The following is a 19,761-nucleotide window of genomic DNA, read 5'->3' on the forward strand; positions in this document are numbered from 1 at the left end:
TCGGCGTCCCCGCAGGTATGCGGGGGGCTCCTCCCGGCCGCTGCCCGCCCCTCCTGCCCGCCCCATGCCCTCGGAGCACCGTCAGCTGCTGGGGCGCGGGCAGCCGCGGCCTCCCCCGGCCCGGCCGGGGGCCCAGAGGTGTGGGCGGGGGAGGATGGCCCCTGCCCGGCTCCTCGGGGCGGCTCTGGAGCCCCTCGGCGGCTCTGGCGCCCATCGCCGCGGTGTCAGGGCGGGCTCCGTCCCTCTCCCATCCCCCCCCCGCCCTCCCCGAGGCCTGTGCGTGTGTCTGGCTGAGCCGCCAGTGGATGTCGTTGTTCTGTTCCTTGAGCGCGATGTCACTCCTTTAGCATGACCTCAAACGCGGCGGGGGCTGGGACCGCCAGTCATTCTCCGTGCGAGAGCCGGGGCGGGAGGCAGGCGGGACCCAGCCCCGCCGCCAGCCGCACTTTTGTGGTGCCGCCGCCGCCGCGGTCTCCCCTTTCTCCGCGGGGCTGGCCGCGAGGCGGGCGATGCTCCGCGCTCCCTGAGCCGCCGCACCGCCTCCCTCAGCCGAGTCGCCCCGCGGAGCTGCGCGCTCGAGCGGCGGCTCCGCTCCCTCGGTTGCCCGCGCCGCGCGGAGGTTGCGCAGGATGGCGCGGAGGGGCGCGGAGGCGCCGCTGGCCCTGCTGCTGGCGGCGGCGTGGCTGGCGCAGCCCCTGCGCGGCGGCTACCACGGCGTGAGCATGTTCGCCGTGCAGACGGCTCAGCCCGACCCCTGCTACGACGAGCACGGGCTGCCCCGCCGCTGCATCCCCGACTTCGTCAACTCGGCCTTCGGGAAGGAGGTGAAGGTGTCGAGCACCTGCGGGAAGCCGCCGTCGCGGTACTGCGTGGTGACGGAGAAGGGCGAGGAGCAGATCCGCTCCTGCCACCTCTGCAACGCCTCCGACCCCAAGCGCGCCCACCCGCCCTCCTTCCTCACCGACCTCAACAACCCGCACAACCTGACCTGCTGGCAGTCCGACAGCTATGTCCAGTACCCCCACAACGTCACCCTCACCCTCTCCCTGGGCAAGAAATTCGAGGTGACCTACGTCAGCCTGCAGTTCTGCTCGCCGCGCCCCGAGTCCATGGCCATCCACAAGTCCATGGACTACGGCAAGACCTGGGTGCCCTTCCAGTTCTACTCCACGCAGTGCCGCAAGATGTACAACAAGCCCAGCCGCGCCGCCATCACCAAGCAGAACGAGCAGGAGGCGGTCTGCACCGACTCGCACACCGACGTGCGGCCCCTCTCCGGCGGCCTCATCGCCTTCAGCACCCTGGACGGCCGCCCCACCGCCCACGACTTCGACAACTCGCCCGTTCTGCAGGACTGGGTGACGGCCACCGACATCAGGGTGACCTTCAGCCGCCTCCACACCTTCGGCGACGAGAGCGAGGATGACTCCGAGCTGGCCCGCGATTCCTACTTCTACGCCGTCTCCGACCTGCAGGTCGGCGGGCGATGCAAGTGCAACGGCCACGCGTCGCGCTGCGTCCGTGACCGCGACGACAGTTTGGTGTGCGACTGCAAGCACAACACGGCCGGCCCCGAGTGCGACCGCTGCAAGCCCTTCCACTACGACCGGCCCTGGCAGAGAGCGACGGCCCGGGAGGCCAACGAGTGCGTGGGTGAGTCCCACGCCGCGGGCACGGACACGCCGGCAGGCGCGGGGAGGAGGACAGGGAGAGGGCGCCGAGGTCCCCGGAAGGGCAGGGAGAGGGAGGGGAGAGCGAAGGACCCGGCGGGGGACGGGAAGCGAAAGGCACGGGGACATCCAGAACCCGGCAAGGGACCTTCAGGGACAGGGAAAGAAAAGCACGGGGACATCCAGGGACTCGGCAAGGAGCCTTCAGGGCCGGGCAGCGAAAGGCACGGGGACGTCCAGGGACACGGCGCGCAGCGCAGGGACATCCAGGGACACGGGAAGCGGGACAGGGACACGTAAGGAGACGGACAGCAGGACCAGGGAGACGACACTGAGGTACTCGGGGGCGCAGGACAGAGGAGAGGACACTGAAGGACCCAGAAGCGCGGGGCAGGGGATGTGAAGGCACTCGGGAGCGCAGGGGCTGGGACACCGAGGCGCCCGGCAGCGCAAGGCGGGGGACACTGAGGCACCCGGGAGCTCACTGGTGACAACGCCGAGGGACCCCGCGGTGCAGAGCAGGGGGCACGGGGAACGGGGACCACCGGCCAGGGGACCGCGAGGCACAAGGAATTTGGGGCAGGGGATACCGAGAGCCCCGAAGGCGTGGGAAGGGGGACACCGGAGGCACACGGGGGGGCGAGGCAGGGGACACCAAGGCACCCGGGAGCGCAGGACAGGGGTCACCGGGGGACTCTGGAGCGCGGGGCAGGGGACGGAGGAGACGCGGAAGCGCGGGGCAGGGGACACCAAGGCGCTCCGGCGCAGGGAGAAGGGACACTGAGGAGACCGGGAAAACACCGCTCGTGTCCGGGGAAGCGCTGGGGAGCCCTGGCTGGCTGGGAAGGGTCTGCCGCCCCCGGCAGCTCACGGCCGGGGCTCCCGCAGCGCACAGAGCGCGGCCCGGTCTGGGGATCCGGGAGGTCGCCGGCAGCCCTGCTCCCTGCCCCGGGACACCGCCTGAGCCCCTCCGCAAAGCCCCCAGCTCGCCCGGGAGGCTCTGTGCCCGGACGGGACGGGCTCTGGTCCTTCTCGGAGACAGAAGGCGGCCGGGCGCCGAGGAGGGCAGCTCGGCACAGCCCGCGGCTCCCGTCTCTGCGTCTCCAGGGGGTGCGGGCGGCCCCGGGGGCGGTGGCGGCGTTGTGGGGACTTGAACGAGCCCCAAGGCCAAATGACAACCGGGGAGCAGCCGGTTCGCTCCCTCTCGGACGCGGAACCCGCGCCGTCCTGGCTATAAGCGAGCCCCAGCCGGCGGGCTGTCCCCGAGGGGAAACGGGGCGTCCCTCACCTCTGCCCGGGGTGCAAGGGCGAAGGGTTCGGGGTGTTTTTCCCCTTGAGTCCTCGCACTTCCCGCCGACTGCTCACCCCGATCTTCCATCCCCTCCTCCCCAGCGGGACCCCCGTGCGCTGCTCGTCCCCTCCTCGCTGTCGTTTAGGGGGCCGGGGATCAGCCGTGTGCTGGCGGCTGGGAGTGACCCAGCCCTGGGGTCTGGGATGCGCCCCGGCCCGGCTCAGCTCGGCTCGGCTCGGCTCTCCGCGCCGGGACCCGCTGGCCCCACGGAGCGCAGCACCGGCCGCCGCCGCCGCCTTGTTTACATGGAAAACACGGCCCCGTCTTCCAAAATCTTTACAGCTCCGACGATAGGAAAAAAACCGCGCCGAGCGGCCGGGGTTGGGCTTTTGTTCTTTTTTTCCCTTCTCCTATTTTTCCCCCCCAAATCACAATCAGATGTGTCCCTTGCAGAGCGCAATTTCTTCGCCGGCGCCTCGTACACGGAGGCACGGCCAAGCTTGGGTTATCTGGCGGGGAGAAGGGGCCCGCTGGCCCCGGGGGAAGGTGCGGGGGTCCCGGAGCAGCTGGTCCCCGCCGGGCTGCGGTTCACGTCGGGGTGGAGCGGGCGCGGAGGGGAGATGCCCTTTCCCGGGGGCGGGCGGGCGGCGGGGGCCACTCGGGTTTGCCCCCAATGCCGAGCCGGCCTTTAGCCCCGGTGTGCCCCGGTGTGCCCCGGTGTGCTCACAGCGCCGAGCCGGCCTTTAGCTCCGCGTTTGCTTTCCCTCCGTCCTGTCGGGGTCCCCCCGCCAGGCAGCGCGCGGGGCCGGGGCTCCGCACCTCGACCATTCCCCAGCGCTGCTTCCTCCTCAGCAGCGGGTCCCGGGGAGCAGGGGGGCTCTGCTCCCCCCATGCCAAGGTCCCATCTCACAAGCAGGGACGAGCTCCCTGCGTGCAGAAAAAAAGTTACCGCTGTCAGCGATGCCATAAAATTGGGTGCGATCTCGGGTGCTGTTGGACCCTTTGGTCTACGCCACAGGGCCCTGAAGTGCTCCTGAAAACGCTTCTGTTGAGTTATTGTGCTGGCCCTGTGCACTTACCATCCTTCTCCTTTCCAATTTACTTCCAATAAAAAGGAAACAGTTCCCAGTTTCCAGTAAAACGTGTCACTTTTGTGCCAGGCTTTGCATTTCAGCCCATGCACACTCCTAGCCGCGTCAGACTTCTGCAAATGAAAATCACTCAGGTTTTTTTTTCCTTTTTTGTGCCGACTTTGCTGGGAAGTGAACGTTTTACAAGGATGAAGCTACCATAAAATAGTTTTTCCCCAGCCCGTTTCTGCCGCACGTTCACAGGGGCCATACCTATCAGGCTGCAAAACCAAGCACAGCCAAACAACTGCATCGCCATGCCAAGCCCACACTGCCTGGAATAATCCCCCTAGATAAAGATCACAATAACCCTATTCAGCTCCCACCCACTTGCTCATGACCATCGGCCCACCCCGCTTTCTCTCCTAAATCCAGAGGGAAAGTCAGGCTTTGCGGTCACCCGAGGGCTGCGCACCCAGCCTGCCCCGGGCAGTGGCAGGGGACCAGCCGTGACGGTGGCGATGGTGCTGGCTGCACGCTGGAGGGATCTTCAGCCGCTGGAGAGGGAAGCCAGAGGTGGCCAGACCCTCCTGAGCAGCACCGATGAGAGGGTGGGTGAATTAGCCAAAATGGCTGAATTTTCCCCAAGTGAGAAGCGTTTACAATTTTTTCACAGAATTTGCTCTTTTTTCTGGAAATTTGTTGTGTTTTTTTTTTTTCAACCAGAGAGAAAAATCATAGAATGTGTCTGCTTTGCTTAAAAATTTGGGTGTTTTCTTTGGTAAGCCCATTCTCCCTGCCAAAACCGAATCTTTGTTCCTATTCATGCTTATTTGGGGCTGAAAAAGAAACGCGCTGGAGTTTCTGACAAAAAGTCAAAAATTCCCACGGGAACGTTTTTCGTCAGCCAGATCTAATTTTTCTTTATCACTTCTTGCTGCTTGCAAGAGCCCAGGCACCGCACACGGAGAGCACAGGGCCTGGCCCAAGGAGATGCTCTCCAGGGACCCGCTCCTGCAGAAGGAGCCCAGCCAGCAGAGCTTTTCATAGATTCAGGTTCCCATCAACTTTACCTGGCAAATAACTCATCCACATAGAGCTTGGCCTTACTGTCTGCCTTTGGCCGGGCGCCTGGGAGCTAACATGCTCCAGGGAGGACACAGCTTGGAGACAAGCTTGGAGGTCTGTTCTCCATCCTCCCTCTCTCCAGCGTCGCCAGGCTGGCTCCGTTTGCTCAGCGTTGGTCCAGCCCAAAGCCCCGTGTCTCCAACCCAGTTTGTCCTGATGAAGCTTCCAGCTCCCCTGTGAGAGAAGATTGCAGCTGGAAAAGGCCTGAACTAAAATTTTGTCAGAGCTCAACTGCTGGTGAGCTTGTGTGGACACATGAAAACGCAGGCAGGGGCTTCAACCAGATTTCACGGTATCAATAAAATGCAGTCGACACCACTCCACAATTTTTCACAAACCGCGATGCTGTTTGAGTGCTGGCAATGAACACAGGCAAGCACTGCTTTTGAATACTCCTTTTAGTTTGCATAAAATACTTTTGCATTTGCCGTGGCTGGAGAAAGCACTAGTAGCCAAACCCAGGCTGCAGCCCACTGACAGGCACTTTGAGAATGACCTCCAGGCTCCGTTCCCAGTGCCGGCTCTGGTGCTGCATAGCCCGTTCCCTGCGGGACTGGGAGATGCACCCGGCACCTGCACGTGTGCCTGACGTCAGTGGTGTTTGCAGGTGCTGGGTGCCTCTCGGATTTTGGCCCTATGTGATGCCTAGAGAGTGTTTAACAATAACAAGTGCGACTGCAGCGAGAGAAAGGAAACATATTGTGTTTTCAGATAGGGGATTTGGCACAAGCCGCACGTGAAGCCTGGTGTTAGACAGCCTCTGCTCAGCGGTGTGTGCTGCACTAGGGTTCCCAGGCTGGGATGTGTCTCATGTCAAAGCAATTTCTGAGCAACTCTCTCCTCCTGCTAAAAGGAAACTCAGCTCAGACAAGGAGGGGAGCAGGAACTACTAGAGAACAGCCTGCCAAAACTCCCGATGAAAAACTTCCTTCCATGCAAACCTGGGGCTTCATCATCTCGGTGGTGGTCCGGGGAGGTATCTGCAGGGCAGTGCTCACTCAAACCACCAGTGGGCTGCCCTTCATCTTCATCACAACCAGGGAAAGCAAACCCTTCCACAGCGGCGTGCTTCTCTCACTCTGGTCCTGCAGAGGGATTTAAGGACTGTGGGATTTCATCTCAGGGAGTTCCTGGTGTCCCTTATTAAATAAGTGATCCCTTTCTTTTAGCCTGCATTAATCATCTCCACTTAAAAAGCCTTCGTGGTTCTCATCCCATCTGTAACTGTTTTCCCCGGGTTTGGCACAGTGGGGTGTGGGTAGTGATGATTCCTTCCCATTGCCCTTGGCCTCTGAATGGCACGAGGAGTCAGGCTGGTGGTGACTGATGGCTTCGGGCCCACGGGAGCATGCCTGCAGCTGTTGCTCGGCTGGGCTAGCAGCCCCCGATGCCTGTCTGGAGGGTCGGGGCACCCCAGGACCACACAGATGAGCAGGAGTCAGGGCAAGTCCTCGGGCCACCGACAGGTGACAACGGTTCACACTGGCTGAGACCCACCAGGGAGAACTGGGCTGGTGGAAGATGTCCTTTCTATCTTCTCCTCTCCTGTGGTGATTCAGGGTTTTGCAAATGGTCCATCTCAGAGGAGGACAAAGGGAGAGGGCTCTGCAGCAGAGTGGGGAGTGCCGTGTGGGTAGGACCAGCAGAGACGGCAGGGAGCTGATCCGGCAGGGCACATCCATTGTACCCTCTTTCCCTTTTGTTCTGGTCACTGTGGAAGGATGCAAGTCAGACAGAGCACTTACATGGCTCTGCACATCCCTCTGTGAGAAGGAGGGTCTGAACGTCCCCAGTGTTCACCCAGCTTATGGCCATATATCTTCCAGAGGGATGGGGAAGGATGCAAGCATCCCTTCTCGCCTTGTAAAGCAGCAGCATTTCTTATCTGAGCAAACAGGCTCTGAGCAGGACTTCCAAGGTGTCCCTGCTGGATCCCCAGGGTGCAATAGCCTCTGCCAGAGGTGGACGCTGCTGTGGCAGCACAGCACAACGTCTCTAGACTGAGCCAGCCAGGCAAGGCTGGCGGGTGCATTTTGGAGCTGCTGTGTGGTGATACTGCCCATTATCTTCTGATGATATTAGGCATACTCACAATTTCTGATATCCAGTCTTTTCTTGTGCCTCAGTTTCCCCATTGATAGAGAGTAAAGGTGGGCTGTGCAAAACACTTTGGACTTGGGGTAAGAAAGGCATGAAGCAGTATCAGCATCCTTGCGTCTCAGGACACACTGCGAGTGGGGCAGCTTCACCAGTGACATGGCACCAGCCAGCAGCTGGAACAGACCCTGTGCGAGCAGGACCTCTCATGGCACCATGTGCTGTCCAAGGAGATGCAAGTCCTTTGCACCCCAGCTGGTGCAGCTCTCGGCGGGTTGTTCTGCGTGCGGAATTGCACAAGCTGTGGGTAACACTGTATTGCTGAGCAGGTGGGTGCTGTAGCCATAGAAATATGGGCCCATAAGATACTGAGACTCCCATTGTAGCCTCCCAAGGGGGCCTTGCATGGGTAGAGCTTTCTCACAGGCTTTTATTCTCAGGAAGCTTAAAGTTAAACTGATTTCCAACAGAAAGGTTTTTACACCAACAAACAAACAAACAAAAAAGCGCAGTTAAGGCTAAAACAAAACCAGGCTTGGCACTCTGGGTTGGACACTTGCCTTCCCTTGAGCTTGTCCACAGCTAATCTCTGCCCTCATCTTTCTGGGCCAAAGCATGTCATCCTTATTCAGCCTACGCTGTCCTCGCTTCAGCAAACTCCCTGTGACCACCCGGGGGGACGTGCTGCCTCTCCGAGGATGGAGCAAGAAGCATGTGGGCTCTTAAATCTTCGTTGCCTCTAGGGATCCTGCTTATGAAAGCACTCCTGGGGTTCAAATTTTCCTACCTGGCCCATGAAGTGGGGCAGCTGGGATGCACAACCCTGTTCTTTATTTCCTTAGTAATGTCCCCTTTCATCCTTGCGGATGGGGGACAGGCTTTCTGACCATGGAGGGGTGCTGTCTTCTTTGGCCCTCGGTCTCTCCTGCCTCCCTTTTGGGATGCCCTGCTTTTCGATACAGTGATTTTGGAGGCTTTTGTGCCTTTTATGGGCTATTGTGTGCTGGGGTTGGGCTGTGCAAGCAGAGTTTTCCTGGGGACCTTCTGGAGGATTTTGGGGTGCTGAGTTTCTTCCCCCGTGAGTTTTGCCTTGGGCGACATACAGGGTGAAAGTTCTTCAGTCAGGACAACTGGAACCAGCTAGTTACCTTCATAGCATTGCAGAGGTGGTGCAGCATTTTCCCCCGTGTTGCTGTCAAATGGCAGAAATAAACTCAAACCAGCCCCAGGATCCACAAAATACCACATCCAACCTTTCCTAGAAAGCACTGATGCAGCTGCCTGCAGTGCTGGATGCACCAGCCCTCGGCACGGCAGGGCTGAGCCCTCAGCGCATGAGGGGGGGCCGGGGGGGGGCATTCACAGCCCCCCGACTCGACCCTACCCAGACTATTTATTTGCGGCATGTTCACAGTTGCACCAAACAGGTCCCCTTGATTTTTCAAGCAGCAACAGGGGAGGTAGAAGTTTTGCTGCCAGGATCAACCTGTGCAGGCGGCTTAGATCTGCGAGAAGGGTTCGGCCGTGGTGGAACCCGGCAGTCACATCTGCCTTGTCCCCAGGGTGTCTCCAGAGCGGTGGCTGCCGTTTGGCCTCTGCCACTGCAATCAGCGGGGGACATTTCCTTTGCATAACCCGAGCTCCCCTCCCCGAGCATCCCTGCCAGATCCCTGCTGCTTCCCGCAAGGCAGTGTGGCAGAGCCGGGACGCCTGGCACGGCTGCGGGGCTCAGCCTGGCGCTGCAGCCCGGGGTTAGGGGGAACACCGCTCTCCGCTGGAGCCGGGATCAAAGCACAGCTGGGAAAGAAACAGCCCAGCTCCTCACCCGGTGCAAACCCAGCTCTGTCCGGTGGCAGTGCCTCAGCCCCACTAGCGACGCTCCACAACATCCCCTGATGGCTGGGACCCGGCTGAAGTGACAGGCAGGCTTTTAAAAAGGTATCTGTATAACAGCTTCCAGTTATCGGGGAATTAGGGTGCCCTGGGGACTGATAAGGAGACAGGGAGGCTTTCCCTGCGCTGAGCTGGTGTAGCCGTGGAGGCTGTTGGGGGACCGGGGCAGGGGGCTTGGCTGCTCTCGCTCGTGTCCCAGCTGGGAGCAGCCCATGTTTACGGCAGAGATCAGCAGCACGAAGGGCTCAGGCACACGCCAGCTGGGAGTTTGCGTTAGGCTCAGTAGAAGGTAGAGGATTAACTTGGGGGGAGACGCGGAAATCTTCCCTTTTTTTAGCAGATGCTCAAGAAACAGGTTCTAACCTGGGAGAGCACGAGCGCCCGTGTCGGCAGTGGGTCGGGGGTGGAGGGGGCACACAGCTCGGCTGGAAACTTGGTTTATGGATTTATTTTGAACAGCACTGGTTTTAGTGGAGACTGGAGTTTAAAAACTGATGGAGTAATGGGGCCAGAGAGACTGGTTCATCCTGGGGCTCAGTGGGGATGGTGCTGGGCACCCCAAGGTCTCAGCTGGATCTGGAGGGTCTGCTGCATCAACAGCGCAAACTAGGCACAAAATTGCTGCTGCTCACAGCATGCACCTGTGCATTGTGGCTGCTGCATCGCTGGGGAGAGCAGGAGGCAAAGAAAACAATAGATAGGGAAAGAGCCCAGCTTCATGTCCCACGCACAGCTGTGAGAGTGGGGGGGTGCAGGCAGAAGTTTTCCTTTCAAATTTTTTCAAATTGTCTTGTGTATGCTGGGCGGGTTGAAAATCATATCTGCATCGCCCTCCTTGATACAGGGTTGGAAGCTGGGGAAGGAAAAAACCTCTTTTTCACTTTCTCCTATAAGCGCAGGGTCTTTTTAAATTATTTCACGGCAGGTTATAGGCTGGAAGGCACCTCTGGCTTTGCCCCCTGGCCATTGTCACCCAGGTTGTGGCATCAGCCAGAGAGGGATCCCCTTTCGTGCTGAGCCTGGCGCAGGGACAGGATGCCCCGGGGTGCTATGTGGGGAGCCGCAGCTCCCAGCCCCACTCCAGTGGTGTGCCCCTGGGGATGGAGGAGCTGGTAATGGTAAAGGATGAGCCCAGGGGACCTTTGCCATCTTCTGCCAAAACCGAGAAAATTGCCAAAAATTGCCAAAAATGCAAGAGAGAGAGAGATTGTGCAGGTAGGCGGGTGGGGATGCCAGTGTGGATGGGGGTGAGCAGCCTTGGGGATCCTTGCCTGAGGGTCTGAGCTGCTGCATCAACCTTGTTTGGGGAGAGGAGGGTGGAGAGCCAGGAGCCTACACTCAGTACCCCCAAATTCACCTAGAAATGGGTAAAAATGACATGAGGGGCAGAAGCAGCCAAGGGACTGGTGCAGGCTGTGAGCAGCCAGGCTCTGCGCATTTGTCCTTTTATTCCTTTTGACCCACTGCGGGCAGCTGCTGGGATGGGAAACACTTTCTGATGGCGGAGAAGTAGACACAGTTTTGACACTGGTGCATGATAGAGTGGGAAGGACACTCCCCAGTTTCTCAGGGCACTAGGGACTGGGGGGATTTTTTTCCCTCCCTGTCCCAGGTGGGAATTAGAGAAGAAATGCAGGAGAAGAGCTGCTGGCTGAGCAGTCCCCGCTCCGCATACTCGCTCTCCGGGCTGCGTGCCATATCTGTGCTGGGTCTGTGAGCTCCCAGCTTGTGCGAGGCGAAGCCCAGCTGTTCTGTCCCCGATCACCATCTTTACACATGCCTGTGTACTCCAAGTTCACAGATTTGGATGGAAAGGTGGATGAGGAGTCCATGTAATTTTCCCCGTGGCATTTCAGAGCCATCCATCACCCAGATCCTACCAGGCTGCACTCCGCAGCACCGCGTGGATCATTGTGATCTGTACATCGTTTTGACTGAGTTTGACTGTTTTCATGGAAGCTCTGTGGGGTGAATTAATGTCCTTTAATGTCAGCTATTACCTGTCCAGGTATTTAGGGTCGGTCTTAGGCGTGGATGGAGACATCAAGGACAGAGCATCTGAGCAGAAAAAGTTTTTTTTTTATACCCACTGGGGATTGCCCAGTGCCCGGCAGCCTGGTGCAGCACCTTGGTTTGTGCTCGCAGCCCCAGTTCTTTCCTTCAGGGTTTAGTGTATGATGCTCTGGGAAGAGCTGAGCCATGCTTGCAGGGGGATGAGGAGGGATGAAGGAGAGACAGTGCAGGCAAGTGAGCTGAATCTCCCTGTTCTCAGCCTCTTCTTCTCATTGCTAGATCCACCCTAGACCCCACTCTCCGTGCAGGGAGACTCTTGCTCTTCCTGGACCCCTGGCCGCTGCAGCATGCAGCAATGCATAACCAGAAGGAGCCTCTCCCAGAAGCAAATCCAGTCCTGAGGAATGTGACAGAGGGATCAGTAAACGGAACACAGGAGAAAAAGGTCAGGTTTTAAAAATCAGACATAGTGGTGCAGCAGATGAGCAGAGCAGCCCGTAGAGCATCCTTGGGATGGTCGGAGCCGGCTGCTCCCTCCTGGTGCTGGCAAGAGGCTGTTGTTTTCCAGCCTGATCTGATAAGCGGCGTGGAACCAGCCGGGCAGCCGTCGTGCATTTTGCCTTCCTCTGGTGTTGCAGGCTGTCCTGAGCCAGGCTGTTTACTCCGTTGTTCGCCCGCCCTTTTGCAATAGGGAGTCAGTTCTGGTTAATGTTGGAGATTGTAACATGATTACCGAAAGTCTCATGAAATTAAATCACTTTGCTTCAAAGCGGCCAGGGAGGGGGAGCGTCTCTCTGGCAGCGGGGATGGCCGAGCGGATATTGAAAGCAGACTGGTAGCCAGTATTGCATCGCACACAATTGAGCTCTGACAGTGTGAAGGCAAATACAAACAGCAGCTTGTGTTTGCACACAAAGGCTCTGTGCACCAGTATCCCTGGCCCTGTACTTTACACCCTCGGCTCTTGGGCAAAAAGTCCTGGGAGGGTAGGAGGGAGGGAAACGCCACTGAATATTTAGAAATGAATTGAACTGTGCAAACATGCCATTGGGAAGCTCTCAGTGTAACGCTTTGGATCAGCTACCCGCCGGGGCTGGAACACAACTGCTGGACTTGAAAGGGCGACTTTCACGCTGAAGCAAAACTGGACAAAAGAAGATAAATGAAACGGGCTCCCGGCGGGGTTTGGTTTGTTTGTTTTTGTAACTCGGCTAATATTCCCACATTGTTCAGCCCAGTGGCCCAATGTCTGTCCTTCACACACTGCTCGTAAATCGGGGCTAAGCAGGCAGCGCAGGCAGCAGGCGGTGCAGGGCAGGGAGGGGATGAGCTCCTCCAGCCCAGGGCCCTGGGGACCATCAGGTTGTCCCTTGCGGCCGTCATAGTGCAGGGAGTTGGATGCTCAATGTCTACAGGGTTGCAATCACGCTGCGCTGTGCCAGGAAGGTCTGAGCCGGAGTGGTGATACACAGCCCTGCTAATTCCCAGGCGAACCTGGATTTAACTCTGTTAGCAGCTGAGCGTGGCGTCTTCTGATGATTTTCATGGAGCTGGCAGCAAATCTGCGGAGATTTGCCCAGGCGGGGACCTCCCAGACAAACTGCGGATGCCAGTGGTGATGTGTCAGCCGTCTCCATCCCGTGGTCCAGCAGCAGAGCGAGGAACAGTGCTCTTCCTCTCTGCACCGTGTGCGTGCCCAGGGGTGTGTGTCCGTGGGACTCAGAGCCTGCCCAGGGCTGGGGGGATGCTTCTTTAGTGGGATGGACCATGCCTGCAGGATCAGGAAATTGCCAGGTCCTAAAACCAGCCCTGGTGGACACAGCCAGGTTAATACAGGCGCTCATTTGGTTTTAGAGCAAAAAGATCCCCAAATGCAAGCTTCCTGAAAATTCCCTTGACCCCAGGATTTTAGACAAAGAAGCAAGGCTAATACCACAATATTTCTCTGGTTAGCACTGAGTAAGCAAAAACTTAATAATCAGCTGCATAGCAGTTTTGATCAAATAAAATGGCAAAAATAGCGACACCTTTAAAACCTTAAATAATGCTTAATATGCTCCGTAGGATTTACTTTTCACAAGCCTCTGCAAAACCATCAAATGCTCACAAAAATTGGCAAACTGATTTCTCCAGAAATCCAGCCCCCCAAGTGAACTGTTTGTTAGTCTCCACTTCACAAAGTTTCACCCAATCAAAAAAAAAAAAAATCCCGACAAAACCCCAGACGGCACATCACGTGCTTGGGGCGACCAAAGAAATCCCCTGATTTGGGTGACCAATGAATGTCCCCAGTAATGAAAAGCGAACAATTTGTCGGCAGCCCATGCACTTGAAAACGAATGATCCAAATTATTCAGCAAGTCTCCCTGGATAGTGAATCCATTGAAAGGGGATCGAGACAGAGTCATAAATTATTCATTACCCAAAGGAGAATGAAATGCATATAATCATAACAATAATAATAACAACAACAATCGTAACACTAATAATAGCAACAAGAATTCAGCCAGCTCTGCTGAGAGAACCAGGGAGGCATGGAGACTCAGACTTTATTTTCCCTTTATTCCGGCACTGCTTTAGAGCAGCTGTGTTAAATAAAGGAATGTAAAGTGGGTCGACATTTGGAATAAATGTATTTGTCGCCAATAATTTGACTCGCTTGCCTTGACTAGGGGTGATGTAGTTTGTACTCTAGTCCTTGGCAGCGAGGAGGTCCATGAACTCACACGCATCACTGTTAATTGCTTAATATAATGAATTTCTCAGGGTCCTGGACTACTTTTAAGGAGTTTGTGGAAGTGGCTGTAGCGGAGGCATGTACTGTACCACTGTCCCTGGAAAATTTATAGGTGTCCACGAACTGAAAGAGAAGTGGAAAGAGCTGGCCTAACACATAGCCCCGGGATTCGACTCTTCCTGACTTGAATGGGACCTTGATTGCAGAGTCACCCGGGACCCATTGAGGCAGTAAGAGAGCTAAGGAGAGGCCACAACACTTGTCACACAGCCCGCGAGTTTCCTGTTGTCGCTGGCACGCATGTTTTTGGCTGGAAAAACTCCGCCGCAGATACGCCATGTGCCTGAATTTGGTGCGTTTCAGCTCTCCATCGTTTTGCTGCCCTTGGGACCCCAGGTTTCATTTGGGCATCTTTTATTTGGGACCCTCTTCCACCAGCCCTGCTGGAGGGATTTGCTCCAAGGGGAGCGCGCTGCTGGATGATGGCTGGGCGATATTGAAGATTCAAATACATTTATATGCTTGCACCGTGTTGTAAAGTGCCCGACTACAACTTTGGCATGCAAATGAATTCCCGTTTGCAGCAAAGGGGCTCAGCCATGGCACTCGGCCATCTCCCAACGGTTTCCCACAGGTTGCCCCGTGTTCGCAAGGGGGGGTTGGAAGGGCTGTAGGGTCCCTTCGCTGCTGTTGGGCTTCCTCAGAGCTTTCTCCACTTGCTGCTCTCAGCAAGGAGAGGGGAGGGGTCCTGCTCTTTCATGCACACAGAAAAAAAATGGCATTTTTCAGGCTAAGAAGTAGCAAGTTGGGCCAGGAAGGAGCTAAGCTCTTAGCCCGTAGGGCTCCATCAGCTTCAGGTGCTGTGGAGGGTGCTCAGCACCCACACGGTTTGTGTTGAACAGGTCACAGACTGCAGCAAAGTGAGGCAGGTTTGGCATGACAGAGCCAGCCCGTGGCGGGTGTTTTAGAGCCTGGTGTGCCAAAAGACATAGTCCTGGAGCCTGGTTTCATGTGCTTGCTGAAAGAGTCTGCAGCTCAGGCTCAGCCCTGCTCAGGTGGGGGAAGGTGTGAGAGGCTGGGGGAGACGGGGGAGAGGCAGAGGAGGGTCCAGGGCTGGCTCAGGGTAGGGGGGGCACAGCAGGGTGCCCGTCCGCTGAGCCTGGTGCCAGCAGGCGCTGGGGTTTTGTGCCGTGGTGGTGCCTCTCCCCATGGCCGCAGCAGGGGAGCGGAGCTCGTTGATCCTCTGCTGACGGGCAGCTGTAACGCAAGAAGGAGAAGAAAGAGTTCCTGCTGGCATTTTTGTTGGAAGTTGACTGTGTATTAAGCGGAGCACGGTTTTCATTACCGGCTCCATTTTGGTACAATAAATCACGAACTAGAAAACACACTTTTGGCCTAGATTCTGCCCTCAGTTATGAGTGGCAGTAACCAGAGGCAAAATCCAGCTTCGGCTTCAGCGTTGCGGCCCATATGTTCACCTTTTGGAATTAATTTCTTCTGGTAATTTCTGTGTAATTATACAGCATTGAAGGCTGATTATATGCTTCCTCTCATGGGCAATTAATATTGCTGATCTAGTGCCAAGGGTGCACTTTGCACTGTACGAACCCGTGAAGAGAGACAAGCTCAGCCTCCAGCGCCCGCTGCAAGGTGACAATCTGGACCCTGTTACCTTTGGTGAGGGCACTCTGCCCCCATCCCCACCCCCCGAGTCCTCGGAGGAGACAGGGCCACCAGCTAGCAATTTACCACAGACCTACCACTTGCTGTTCAGCCATAGAAAGAACATGGAGCGTTTGTGTGAGCTCCAGCTGCTGCTGAAATATTTGGGAGGTCATTTCTGCCGAGCAGGCTGAAGAACCTGTAATTGCAACAGATGCTATCCGGCGGCGGCAGCCCTGTGGGTGAGCAGAGCGGCTCATCTCCCCAGAGCAATAATCTAATTTATATCTCCTAAGACAGTTTTATTTTTCTGAATTACCAATGCCTTTTTCTGCCAGAGAACTGGCAGATCTGTGAAAACTCCCTGGGGGCTTCGGCCGCAGCCCTTGCTCCTGCTTGAAACAGGGGGAGTGCAGAGTCGTAAAAGAAACTTCTTGCGTGGGGTTATGGTGCCTATAAAATTAGCCCCGTTAGAAGCTGGCTGCCCATTTAAACAAGCAATTTAAATGGATAACAAAGGCATCCCCTCGCTCCCCTCACAGCTTCTGTAAAAAAACTGAGTTTAGCTAGATGGAAAGGAGAACAGCAATGTGTTTGCTTGAGTCAGACTTCTACGCGGCTCGGCTGCTGCTGCGGTGTTTGGATTCGTTTGCTTCTTTCTGCATGCAAACGGCTTCAGTTCCAATGAGATGGAGAGAGAAAGCAAGTGGGAGGAGGAGAAATCATTTCTAGTTTCACCACCCATTTCCGTGGGCTTTGGATGAAGCTCTGCTCTCCCTCTGTGCAATTTGTTCTCCCTGCCTGGGTTTGGGCAGAAGGTCGGGCTTGGCTGCATGTGGGCTTTGCTCACACTGATGAATTTGCCTCTGTTCTGCCAGATGCAACAACATAATCCTGAACAGGAGAGTCTGAAACCAAGCAGGGAAGGTGCTGCCTCCAGGAGTTTGGCTGCCCTGATGGCTGGGGTGCGGGGTCACCCCTGCAACCCCTCCTTTGCAGGGGGAGGGCTCCCCCAAAGGCAGCCACAATATTTTGCAAGGTGGTGGGGCACGGGTCATGCAGCCACTAGCTCCCCTGCAGCTCCAGCTGCTTTCTTAGGGTGCCCAAATGGGGGAAGCAGCAATTTCACCTCCCTTGCCAGTGCCTGGGGCCAGTTCTGCATCCCGGGCTGCAGGGAGACAAGATGAGCTTTGATAGTGGAGTCCTCTCTACTCATGCCCTGGTATAGTTCCCCAGCTCTGAGATTCACTGCCAGGGGAAAATTAATAGAAAAATGTGGAAAAAGAGAGGATTTCTTCTATATCTCCCATGCATCTAGCAAAGAGCAGCTCTGAGAATCAGATTCACTAGGTCAGGGGAGTGCAGCCTCATTGTGTGCACATTCCCACCTCTGCAGTAAGTATTTATATGTCACTCCGTCATGTCTGTGCTTGGGAGCTTAAAATAAGCTCCTCATGCTCAGTCCCAGCTTGAGATCCCAGGCAGCAAAATGCTACCCAAGCCACACATTGTCATTAGGTTTCAGAGTGAACGCTTCCTCGTGAAGGTGAGAGCAGCTTGTCCGTGCTAGCTAGTGCCACCTGTTAGCTGTGACAGCATCATCTGTTCTCAGGCAGCTTTCACTTGCCTCCCCAGACCTCAGCTCCCAGGTTCACGGGCTCACATTTTCCCTTACTCCTTCCTTTCATGGCGGCTGAGAGAAGCTGGGAAAAACAGGCGCTGAAACCCACGTATGGCAAACAGAAAAAATAACCAAATCACTCATAGGAGAGAAACCTGGCTGGTTTCACCCTGCACCAGGACCATGCAGCCAGGTGCTAAGGCTGTGCATGGATCCGAGCGGTTCCAGGGGGGATGCAGGAACAGTCTGAGGTCTGTCCCTGTCCCAGGGTGGATGCTGGGGAAGCAGCTGCTGACCATCCCTCCAGGCTCCCAGCCTCTGAGGCAGCCTCCTGAGAGTTTAATTTTTGGGAAGCTTTAACATCTCCAGCTTACCAAGTGCTGAAAGAAAGGTCAGCTAATCCTTCACAACATTTGAATGAATTCAGGCCCAGAAGTGAGATTACTAAACAGGGGAGTGGGAGGCCAGGAGAGCTGCATGGATACAGGGATCCTTCCCATAGTCAGGCCTGGCTTTCTAAAGAAATGGACCTTTTATTTTGGTTCTCACCCCACGGGAGGAGGGGAGGGGGGTGGGCAGACATGGCTAAAGCACCCAACTCCCCTCCCCCAGCAGCAGCCCTGCGAGTGCAAACGCTGGCAGGGCTTGGCGGACAGGAGCCCTGAAAGAGCTGGGTAAGGGTCCCTGTCCGTGGGGTGGGCAGCCGGGGTGTCCTCTGGAGACTGAGAAGCATCTGTGGCTGAAGCATTCCCACTAGATATCCTGCTCAGGGTATCAGCTCAAGCATCTGGGAAGAAAAACCCAAAAAACCAGGGTCCTCGTGTCCCTCCTGGCTGTTTGGGTGGCTTTGGACCCATGTCTCAGAAGGCACCGAGGTCCTAGCGCTTCCTTTGCCCCGACACCTAGACGCTGCTGTGCAGGGCGATGCTGGCTGAACCCATGAATTTAAGGCAACGTGGCCATTTCTGCGTACACACCACTTGCCGCTGTGCTTCAGGTCCCCATTGTGTGACACCCAGAGGGGCCACCAGAGGACCGAGCTGTGTCCGAGCCCAGCTGAGCAGGGCAAGGTGGGTGCCTGGCCACCCTTGGGTGCAGCACCCCTTCCTGGGGATGGGAGCAGGCACTGTGCCCATGGGCACCAGTCCCAGGGCCATGCTGGGGCAGTGGGGCAGAGCAGGCAGCCCCTTCCTAGGCTGCACCCACACATCTTTGTGAACCCCTGGGGTGATGACATGACAGGACCACTAAGGACTCGCTTTTCTTCTGCAAATCCACTGTCCCTCTCAATGCTGGAGGAGCAGAACCCATTGAATGCAGGCAAGCAGCAGAGCCCCGGGATGTGGATGCGCAGCGGATGAGCCATGGTAACCTGGCTACAAGTGTGACAACGCAGACACCCAGACCCCAGCCTCCCTGCCAGGCTCCCCAGGCTCCCCAGATTGGGTATTCAGGCCACAGGGTTTTCTCTATTGACCTCGAAACACTGTTCTGCATGGGAGAATTTTCTTTCTTTCTCTCTTAGTAACTGCAGAATCAAGTGTTTGCAGTTGGAAACTTTCGCTACCACAACAGCAAGCTGGTAATTCAGCCAGGAGACGCTTGCCCAGTGGTGGGCCTTCAGTTCCCAAGGTCCAGGGGTCAGCTAGGAGAAAACGGAGAGGATGCTTTTTTCAAGCACTCTGAGATGACTCCAGCAAGGTGGGATGCTCCATCACCATGAGAAGAGCGCCCAGTACCATCACATCAGGCAAGAGCTGCCAGGTCCTGCTCCAGCCCTCTGTCTTCCCTGCAAGGCACTGGTTGCCATTCTCCAGCTTGCCGGGGATGTCTGATGGAGAAAGCCAATCCAGCCAAGAGAGCTCCATTTCAGCAGCCCCGAGGTCAGACTTTCTCCATAGCTTTTCTTGCAGGCATCCCGTAAGATTAGGCTGTAGCAGTGGCTGAAATGCCGTGTGATCCCATCAGCGCTGGGTTAAGTGTGCCATGCTGAAGGTTTGCAGGTCCCACGGAAAGCTCAGCAATTCCCAGCTACTCCAGGAAAAAAGGTACTGGGAGACTGAGGGCTCAGCCCTGCTCAGCACCCTGTGGGACTGCATGGTGCTCCCTTGGTCCCTGCAGATCCCTCCTGCAGGGATTAAAGTCTTCTTGGTGCTGGGGAAGAAGGAACTGTGTGATGAGATGTTTTAATAACAGCTATGAGCACAGCCATACAGATCTGTTCTGTATGATCATATCTGTGATGCTGTGAAATGCAATGTTTAATTGCATGACGATGTATATAATGACTTGGATTCTGAGAGTCCTGGACAGTAAATGCCCAAATTACAGCTAAAAAATATATAAACTCAGCCCCAAAATGTGGCATTCACTGGCAGGATCATCACAGGGACATGAAGGTACACTGCAGGGCTCTGGGATGTACTGGAGCTGCCAGCCAGGAGCAGCTTTCCCTCAGGATGATACCTGTCAAAGGCCATAGAGGCACCCTGGGGCCACCAGAAGCATTTTTGAGAACAACCTGCTGGGATTAGCGCTTGCAGGCAGAAGGCAGCAGCAGCTTACACAGAAGGAGAAAG

The 19,761-nt window shown here is 56.5% G+C and overlaps 1 protein-coding gene across 2 annotated transcripts in view; it reads left to right on the forward strand.

The window, feature by feature from the left end:
- The first annotated feature begins 285 nt into the window (after positions 1 to 285).
- The window catches only part of NTN1 (netrin 1), a 103,050-nt gene continuing 83,574 nt past the window's right edge, over positions 286 to 19,761 (forward strand). For both annotated transcript variants that reach the window (XM_056324135.1, XM_056324146.1), the window contains exon 1: positions 286 to 1,653. In XM_056324135.1, coding sequence (XP_056180110.1) covers positions 630 to 1,653 — 1,024 coding nt within the window. In that variant the 5' untranslated portion in view covers positions 286 to 629. The remainder of the gene's footprint in view (positions 1,654 to 19,761) is intronic.

This window comes from Falco biarmicus, chromosome 1 (genome assembly GCF_023638135.1).
Source record: "Falco biarmicus isolate bFalBia1 chromosome 1, bFalBia1.pri, whole genome shotgun sequence".
Classification (NCBI taxonomy): domain Eukaryota; kingdom Metazoa; phylum Chordata; class Aves; order Falconiformes; family Falconidae; genus Falco; species Falco biarmicus.